The sequence below is a fragment of the Sparus aurata genome, chromosome 12 (assembly GCF_900880675.1).
Source record: "Sparus aurata chromosome 12, fSpaAur1.1, whole genome shotgun sequence".
In the NCBI taxonomy this organism is placed as follows: domain Eukaryota; kingdom Metazoa; phylum Chordata; class Actinopteri; order Spariformes; family Sparidae; genus Sparus; species Sparus aurata.
This window is the reverse complement of record NC_044198.1, coordinates 12171040-12181272: the sequence shown is the minus strand read 5'-3', so window position 1 is coordinate 12181272 and position 10233 is coordinate 12171040. Positions and strand designations below refer to the sequence as shown.

The 10233-nt window shown below is 39.6% G+C and overlaps 1 protein-coding gene across 1 annotated transcript; it reads left to right on the top strand.

The window, feature by feature from the left end:
* The first annotated feature begins 197 nt into the window (after positions 1–197).
* Positions 198–5023, top strand: ccdc74b (coiled-coil domain containing 74B). The gene is made up of 7 exons (XM_030434942.1): positions 198–771; positions 2177–2224; positions 2592–2709; positions 3736–3931; positions 4032–4132; positions 4237–4293; positions 4461–5023. The coding sequence occupies exons 1-7, from the start codon at positions 483–485 to the stop codon at positions 4585–4587; spliced, it is 936 nt and encodes a 311-aa protein (XP_030290802.1). The 5' UTR covers positions 198–482; the 3' UTR covers positions 4588–5023.
* Positions 5024–10233: the final 5210 nt, after the last annotated feature.

The window sequence follows — 10233 nt, the reverse complement described above, 5'->3', positions numbered from 1 at the left end:
AAACAAATCATTTGCAGCACGCCAAAACTATTTTGAGATCGTTGTGCCTGCCAGGTAGTGCTTCTTTGGCTAGGTGCCGCCCCCAACGAGCTCAACCAATCAGACGCATGTGTTTAAAAACTTATCCGCACCGCTGCCAATCCCAACCGAGGAGGCGGGACTTTACGCATCCTGCCTGACAGCACTAACTCGGTGTTAAATGCTGGTTGTCACGGCAACGTTGTGTATAGGTGGAGCGAGTGTCAAATGAGTGCAAAAGTCACTGAGGGTACCTGAGCTGTTTACACGAAACAGACTTTAGCTAACAAGTTAACTATCGGACAACAATGTAGGTGAACTATTCAACACTTGAATGTAATAATAAGAGAACGCACAGTTTGCCAATGGTGCTAGTTTGTTGTCCACTTCGTGCTGAAACGGGTCGTCGCCGCTTTGCTAGCCAGCCACGCTCGACTAGCTCGTTAGCTTAATGACCCGAAGCTATGTCCAGCTACAACCTTCCACCGGTGAGGCATCTGCCTCAGTGGACCCGAGTCGGGCGCCTCGGGAAGCCTTGCTCTCCACGGCGTTTACCTGAGAACCACCTGCAGCCTCTGCCCCCTCCAACGGACAGGAGAGTGGGGCGAGCGGCGGCAGGGGTGTCCTGTCACGGCGACACGGACCCCCGCGTCGCCTCCATGCAGAAGAATATCCAGTTCCTCCAGCAGCAACACAAGGAGACTCTGGATAAGCTTCACGCTGAGATAGATCATCTCAGACGGGAGAATAAAGGTGACGAGACCATGATAGGTGGAAAAAAGTTTCATTGATGTTAGAGAATGGATGTTTGACCCCCATACTTAGTAACTTTCTTGTTCACTTAAGCTATGTAACCCGGTCATTTGTGATGATCTTAAATGGTTAATAGTTGTTGACAATTGAATTAGTCCATGCTGCTTTGCTGGGTTAGCCACAAAATAATGCTATATACTTAAGGGCATTTAAATCGTATAGCCCTTTTCAAAACTGTGGTTACAAAGAGAAGGGAGGAAAGAGCATTCATAAAAGTATAGACACAGATCATACATCTAACATTATACCGATATCTGATTTTATTTACTCCCTGATATCCTCATCGGCCTCAAAACTAAGTATCTGTTGGGCTCACCATAAAATATAGGTACATTTATAGGATCAACAAACAGGCAAAGAAATTAAGTCAAGCAGCATCGGCTTATCATTCTGTCAATTATAGGAGAATTGATTGCCAACTATTTTGATAATTGCTGAATTGATTCACATTTGCTGGTTCCAGCTATACCAACTGTAAGGATTTGCTGCTTTTTCGTTGTCATTTATCAAAGTAAATCAATAATCTTTGGGTTTTAGACTGCTGGTTGGACAAAGGAAGCAATTTGAGCGTGTCACCTTTAGCTCTAGGAAATTGTAAAGAGAATTGTTCACAGTTTCTTGACATCTCAACAAGTTAACCATTAATTGTGACAATAAATGGCCAATTAATTGATAGCCTAATGAAAGGAATCGTTAGTTGCAGCCCTAAAGTTAAGTGTGTTTTAAGGTGATTTTAAATCATTTGGCCTCTCTGAGACTTTGCAGGAGAGTTTAAACAAAGTTGAGGAGAAAATGCTTCAAAACAATGCCTCCCAATCAATCCTCAGTTCATAGATAGTTAGAAAGAAAAGTAGAGGAATTACTTCAATGTTCCTGATAAGAAATAGAAGTGTTGTGGCGTTCAACAAGATACTGGCTACTTTATGAAAAAGTGACAGAAGAATCCATATCATAATTTTCCATTCAAAAGGGGTAAACTCAGTGACACATCGGGGTGTCCAAAGCCTTTATGCCTATGAATCTAAGATGATGACAAAGAAGTGTCTCCTGATCAGATAATGAAAAGAGAGACATTCAATCTAGGTATGGAGGTTGCGTAGCAACTCCAGGTTTTGGATGGGCTCTCAGTGGGAGGTGGACAGAGATCTGGTGTCACAATGCTGAACGGGCCACTTGCCGTTCCATATAACCGCATCTCACCACCCATTAGGAAAGTCCCCAGTCATCTTTCTGCGCTCCGTCACAGCAGTCAGGCTGCCGTGAAATACATGGGCTTGCTGGGACTGTGTTGCAAGGTTGTGCTTCCCTTACGCACTCTAAAAGTCTCTTAATATGAATGTTGCAGAGTTGCAGTATAAGCTGATAATGGAGCCTCCCAAGTCGAGCAGAAGAGGTAAGATGTAACCCTCATATGCTGTTGTTTTTGTTTTTCCCGCTTTGCACAGCTGATGTTCTTTCGAGTTTTGAATCGCTTAACATAGTGGGTAGCAATATTACGATCTATGTAATCTAATATGTTGATATTGACTAAAACAAAAAGTTTTGGCAAGCTAAACAAAGGGATGCTGCAGTGGTATTAACACTGGAAAATCTCAGACAAATGTTATCCTACAGTGTATGTAATTATATTGCTGAGCTCTGGCTCAAAGGTAGCGCCAAAATAAAAAGGCTAATTGTTAGTATCTCAAGCTAGGCTAATAAGATGTAAAACTCAGTTAATAATCTCTAACCATCTTCATCTTGGGTCCTCTCACATGTAGTAACAACACACAGTCGGCGCGGCACTAGACCACCCACTCAGGGAAGTGAGGCCCATAAGGGAGTCTACCTGGAGGAGATGCTGCAGGACACACGACCAGTGCAGGACCAAGCCCAGAGGTACATCCCGTCCAGCTACATTTGGGTCTCATTCAGTACTTAACCTGCCTACTTAACCTGCCTACCTACCTCAGTACTGAGGTAGGTAGGCCTAGTGTGGCCTAGTGTGTTTTATTGTTAATTTCACACTGTTACTGATTTAACAAATAGATGTAAGAAATATAATAACTAGCCAGTAAATAAATGTTGTAAAAACTGACTGCATGTACTTCTGTAGATGAGACGGAAGGCAGAATATAGCAACAATAACCATATTTCAGGAGAGTCTTGACCTTACAATGTTGGACAATATACTGTAGCACATAAGGCAAGTGAGATGTAAACCAACAACATTAATCCCACTAAGTAGATGTGAAACAATGACGGCATCGGTTACCACATATAGTGGTATACCACAGCTGTATCGTGTGAAGGAGCAAAAGACATGTTCACAGACTGGTGTTTGCATCAGCAGCAGAGAGGGTGTGGCTTCAATGCTATTTAATGTATTGAAATGGCCAGTACATGTGTAATTGTTTGTCGGTTCAGTCTGCAGTACAGTCATGAAGCTCCTCTTGTATGTTATGGGTTTCTGCTTACATTAATAAAAGGGTCATATTGAAGGGCCTACATGTCTTACTTAAAAAAAACATGGGTTCATTGGTTGACTGATTATGGATCCAAATTCAGGACTTTTCAATATCCAGAATGGGCCTCCTGTTTTTCTTTATACGAATATTAGAAAAAATAATTAATTAAAAATGTGCTACTTTTCCCCCTCTGCAGCTAATAGTACAAATATCTTAAAACTGTGCTTAAGTAACTTAGTTACACACCACCACTAAATATTCCACATTTTTACAGTCCGTTACTACAAATGTATATCTGTTCCAAATCCACTTTCAGTCTCCTCGATTACTTATTATCATTACTGGCCCTGACAAAAACAGTCTCACTGGTAACTGTAACAACAACCAAAGCTGCCCTTAACAGTGTCTGTGTTACTTTCAATTGATGCCCCCCCCCCCCCCGACGACTGGGGAGAAGCACTGGAGACGATGGCGAAGTTCTGGGTTCTACCTGGCAGGGCCGTGGCCCAGAGGTGAAGGGGGGTCTCATCACCTCGTTACAGCCACTACGAATTCACAGCAGCCCCTCCCATCCACCGCGGGCTCCCACACTACAGGAGTGTGAGGTCATCATTCGACAGCTCTACAATGCTAACAGTTTACAGTCTCAGGAAGTAAGTGCCCATTATCAGACAATCTTAGACATTATTTTACTATTATTAAGTATTTCTTTGATGTTTTTTCATGCCTTTACAAAAACTCTGTGTCATTTAGATTGTAAGTGTGAAGTCACTGCTGAGAGATATTGTTTTGAGCAAGAAAATCACCCCAGAAAACTACATTCTGACCAAGACCTTTCTTGTTGATGGGACCCGGTAAAGTGATAGAGAATATTGTGATTTTTATCTTCAACAATGTATTGTACATTATTGCTTGAAAGAACAAGTACAATTGTGATTCTCCTTTTTGTGCTTTTCAGGAAATCTTCAGAAGAAAAGAAATTTCCAAAAATTGGTCAAACATTTCCAGAAAAAACGTAAGTAAATCTGTCTCTTTCTTTGGTCCTTTCAAACTTCTGTAATCCTGTATTAACCGTCCTCTGTTACCACTGTAAAGGCTTTTTTTTTTTTTTTTTTTTTTTTGCAATGCTGCTCATGTCAAAAAGGCCCCCTCAGTTAAATATATATATGTTTCTTTTCCCAGGCCTGGACCCTCTCATTCTGGGGTGGTCCTCCCAGCCCTCACTCAGAGCCTCAGCTCCACCATTGTAGAGAGACAGAGGAGGACCCGTGCTGTGCAGAGAGACCGGTTGAAAAGAACGGTGCAGTGACAGAATCAAACTACCACAGCGCTACCTACGTCCACCTCAGGGCGGGGGCTTTTCACAGCTGTTCTGAAAAACCAAACCAACACAAACTGACAGGATTCTACGGATAAATTCCCAGTGGCAGTATCTGTATAAAGTTTTTAAGCAATTGGTACAGAAATGTACTCATGAAGGACTGCAGAAACAACAAGGAAGGTCTATAGACTTAGATTGTTGCACACAAAAGAAGAGGAAAAGTATGTCTCACATCTAGCTTTGTACTGGGACTAGTACATTTATTTATTCTTTTTTTTTATTGTACCATAAAATCGTCCATTTTCTTTAAAGATGCAGTATGTAGTTTAATGGAAGGAATCGTTATAAGAAGAGAAAGATCGTCAGTGACTGATTTTTTGTGAATGCCTAAACAAACTAAATAAACACACTCTCTTTGTTTTGATGACTGAGTAAACAAACTGACCTTAAAGGACAACACAAGAATACTGTTTTACTTTGTTTATATGTGGCGGGCCCTGCCACCTTTTCTAGCGTCAAACAGTGTTCTGAACTTATCTTCCTCTGAGAGCCGCGTGTTTATTCAGTTATGGAAAAATAAATATTTCTGAGTTTATATTATTACCTCATTAATATTGTACATTTTAAAATTCTGAGTTTGAATTTCTTCTCCAAAATTACATAGTGCCCCTTTAATTTAACAATGGCTGCTTATTTTAGTTTAGTTTTCACTGCACAATGGTTGCAATTGATGCATATCTCTTTATAGACCTAATTACTCGTCACTTTAAGTATTCATCCTTGCATTGGTGCAAACAACCAAAGTTAAGAAGCACACGCCATGAATGAATGACACTTCGATTGTTTCTCAGGCACGTTTTGTATATGCACAATAATAAAAAAAAACTCTATTAAAAATATCTTAACACAAAATATCACTGTTGTCGTGTTTCTTTCCCATTATTGTTCTTTTCAAAGTTAATGTCTTTTAGCAAGCAAAGAATGTGCAAAATTGAGTTTTTTAGTCTACATGATGCTGTCTGTTATACATTACTTACATTTGACACAAAATGAGAGAATAATTATGTCATTTTTAAGCTGCCTCCAATATGCATTCACCTTTGTAAGTTAGGAGTTTTAGTGTTATGAAGTGCTGTCATGCCAGTGAAGATGAAAGTGAAAGCATGTCCCACTAATTGTTTCAACATTAATGACTTTTCCAGACCATGCAATATATAAATCTGTGATGACTGATACAGATGGTCCTTCATTAAGAAATGTGCGGTATCATTTATTTGAAAGAGGACATTTAACTGCAAGTTTTTCTTCCACAAGTTTGATTGTGTAGAGTTTTGACCAAAGCAATGAGGAAGTGTTCACTTTAGAAAAAAAAGAATGTTAACAGCAGACATATCAATGAAATATGAGGAAGATGTAGAGTTGGTGTTTTCTCGTGTCTCTGAGGTCACTGCTATAAATAATATCATGACCTGTTGTGTTTTTCTCAAAAGAAGCCTGCTAACGAACTATTTTAATGCATTGGTACACATTCATTGTCAATATCTACGTACATGGAACTATTCTCTTCAGCTCAGTGATGATCGGTGAGATAGTACACAGCCACATGATAGGCCAACATATTTTAAAAAGAACCTTGCATAATTTCACAACATAAAACAAAACTTAGGTTGTAGTTGTGCAACGAGGTAGGGCAGGTTAAGAACTGCACTCAGCCAGGCGGGGCAGACACTTCCTGGCACACACCTGGCTCAGCTTACTCCACCTCTAGAACCTCTAGGGAAGACATTCGCTATCTAATGATTGAACAGTAATCCAGTGTGTTAATCATGACATACAACTTGATACTCATGTACGCACTGAGATAGAAGCTACTCGTAGAAGTCGTCTTCTTGTGAGGGCTCTGCAGTAAACTATCTCAAACCGCACCTCTCAGTGCCAGCTCTCCTATATTCATATACACGATGCCCATTCTACTCTGAAATTACTTTGACACTTTGTCAGCAACATCTTCAGTGTCAACAGCAATAGATTAGGGGGGGATGGCTGACCCAGCAGGCTGGAAATGACCACTCAGCAACTCTGTTTAAAGCACAACTTCCACACTTTCTACAAATCTTCATTATCAAGCCTCCGAAAGGTGCACACTTTGCTTTATCGCATGGTTTTGGCCACCCTTGCAATGACATTCTTCAATTCTCATATGCCCAACATAATGGTCTTTGCCAACATTGTTGTGTTTGTGTAGCAGCATTTGTCAAACTTAAAGGTGCACTATGTAGTTTTGGGTAATACATTTTAATCATAAGAGAAAGATCTTCATTGACTGATGTTCAATACCTGAACAAACTCTCTTTGTTTTCATGAATGAATAAAACAAACTTGACTCAATTTCACACTGTTTTACTTTGTTTGAAACTAGAAAGGTGGCAGGGTCCGCCACATATAAACAGTGTTCTTGGGACGTTATTTTCCTGTGAGAACAGCTTGTTTATTCAGTTATGGAATAGATAAATAATTCTAAATTTGTATTGTTACCTCATTAATATTGTAAATAATAAAACTATGAGGTTTAATTTCTTCTCCAAAACTACATAGTGCCCCTTTACATTGTGTAAGTGAGAAAACTGATGTATAACATTGTAACCAGGAAAATGGCTTTACAAGCAGCCAAATTCATCTTTGCAATCCATGAGCAGTCATATATATTCTATCTGAGATTGAACCTGTCACAATCCAGTCCCCCCATATAGCACAGCTTGTGAGGCTCACTCTTACTACAGCAGTGATAGCCATGGGCTAATGGTTAGAAACAATCCTGTGCCTGAGGGCCACTGATTTTGCCTCTAGAAGTCTCTGTAAAATCAGAGGAGCGAGCAACATACCCTTGTATTCCTTGGCAGAAACTGTCAAGTTACCCTGCATCAGGCATTTGTGCTTAAAGCTACAGTTGTGCTTGACAGCTGTCAATGTCTGTCAATCTGTGTAACAGTGTGAAAAAAAGTATAAAACTTCATTGTTGTGTAATTCACCCACTAGATGGTGGTGTTTCTGAGGAAACTCTTCAGCAGGCATCCATTCAGTCAAAGCCTACACACATTTAACAGCAGGTTACACACAGTCATGTCATAACTTACCTTAGAGTCTTTTCTAAAATCTCATCAAAAAGTTCATTTTATTTCATTCATATTCAGGACAGAATTTGAATATTTAGGTTAGGGATTCAAATACAGTTAAGCACTGTATGTTTAAATTATGACATTCCAAAAAATCCGTACTAATCATTAATAAATCATTATCTTGGGGTAATAAATCATATATTCGCAATGAATTGCTAAAACAATGGTTCAAACCAATATTAAGAAACTAGAAGTGTTTTGGGGTTAACTGCACAGTTACACAATATGTGTCCCTAAATATATGCACTTTTTGACTTGTACTTCTTAAGAGCAAAAGGCCTTGTTTGTTTTTTTTTTCTTTCCAATTTGTTGCATCACTGCGTCTTTGTTGAAATCTGGGAATTGGCAGGCATTAGCCATTAAGACCCAGTGGGTGCATATCTATTAACATTCAGAGAGCGCTGCAGTGTTGAGAGCTGCTCCGAGCCAGCTGCAGCCTCATGAGGCATGGTCACTGAAACCTCAATAACCAGAGGAACAGAGCTACCAATCTGTATATTTTACTTTCATCAGTGAGCAGAAGTTGCTCTGCCATATTGGGAGACTTGTCGTGCTCACTTGGTGCTTTCTAACACATTCTTTGGTCTGTATTACTCTTCATTCAGGCTTCTTTTCGAGGGCACTGTCTCCTGCATTCAAATTCACTCTCTCCCTTTCAGCATATTGTGTTGTGGGTTGGGTGGGTTGGGGAGCTCTAAATCGATGTGTCACAGCTCTGTGCCAGACAATACTTATTATGAGATTGAATCAGAGGGGGAAGTTGGAGAACAACAGGAAATGAAAATAGGGAAATATGTAAAAGTTTTACTGGTGGCATTAAATAACTGTTGACTGAGCGAACATACTGTAATCCGCAGTTCAAATACATGAGGTACCCATGAAGCTACAGACATATGTTCAGCAGAGTACAGTAAATTCACATTACAACATGTACTGCCTGCATCCTCGGGAACCCATCTGACACGATTGCGTTGTCAGTTGTGATGACAGTCATATCTGACATCACTTGTAAGGATGAAATAGGCACTCGATCATTTATCATTAAACAGCAATAATGGTGAAATCAAACTCTTCAGGGCACTCAGAGGCCACTCTTGAGGACTGGGGCCCTTAGGATCTTGACTGTATGAACATTACATCTCAGATGACCTTTCTTTTGAGCTTTCTATAGATCTGTTCAGTGGTTGGCAGGAACTAAGCACATTTACATGTGCTTAAGTACACAGTTATGCTATTTTATACACCTGCTTCGCTCCATTTTAAAGGTCAAGTGCGTAGGATTGAGTGGCATCTAGCTGTGGTGCAGATTGCAACCAAACTGAACACCCGTCATATCACCCTACTTTTTGGTGACCATCAAAAGAAGGTTTTAGATTGTCCATTTTAGGCTCCTGTAAAAACAAAAACAAAAACATCCAATGATATAGTATGTAACAATGCAACACTCAGATGAGCCGTTTTTGAGACTTGAATAAGGTATTATTGGATATATTTATTAGGCCTATTTTGCTAACAATACAATACTGTGTATCTCTACATAGACGTGGGACTTCTACTTATAACGAAGTATTTACACATTGTGGTAGTCTATACTGGTACTTTAAGGATACATTGGATAAATTCACCCAAAATGAAAATGTAGTCATTATCAAGTTTCGTAGGTCACGCAGCACTTCTGGAGCTTCACAGCTAAACGGTGCGGCAGCATTCTGCTCAACAACAAGTAGACTGAGACTTGTTTTAAAACATGAAAAGACATAAACTGGCTCTATACAGCTAGTCCAGCATTATCAAAGTCGGCAAAAGCCCTAAGATCCCAAATTGATTTCAAGAGACTTATTAAAACCCTTTTTAAGCTGAAATCTTCACTGAAGCCTCCAGAAGACTTTTGTTGCATCGTTTGTTTCTACATTTTAAAGCAAGTCAACTTCAGTTGTTTGGGAGAATGCTGCTATTTTGCTGTGACGCTCTCGCAATGTTTTGTGGACTGCAAAACTTCCCCTGACTTTCCCTCGGCATGGGCGTGAGCAGATGACGTCTACATTTTCATTTTTGTGGGTGAACTTATCATTTAAGGATCTGGATACTTTTTCACAGATGTGGTTTTACAGAAATCGTTTGACAGTTACCCATCATTTGTGTTGATAGCCTAAGTTCTTATCATAAAAAGGATGTTAAGATGCTAACTAGATACAAATTACCTTAAAATGTTGTTTTCTGTTCATTTTACATTTTAAAGGTGCACTATGTAGTTATGGGGAATACAATTCAATCAGAAGAGAAAGATATTCATAGACTGATTGTTTTTTATGACTAAACAAAGGAAATAACCAATCACTCTTTGTTTTTATGGCTGAATACACATAATGACATTAAAGGACAAAACAATTTCATACTGTTTTACTTGTTTACATGTGGCGGACCCTGCCACCTTTCTAGCTTTAAACAGTGTTCTGGA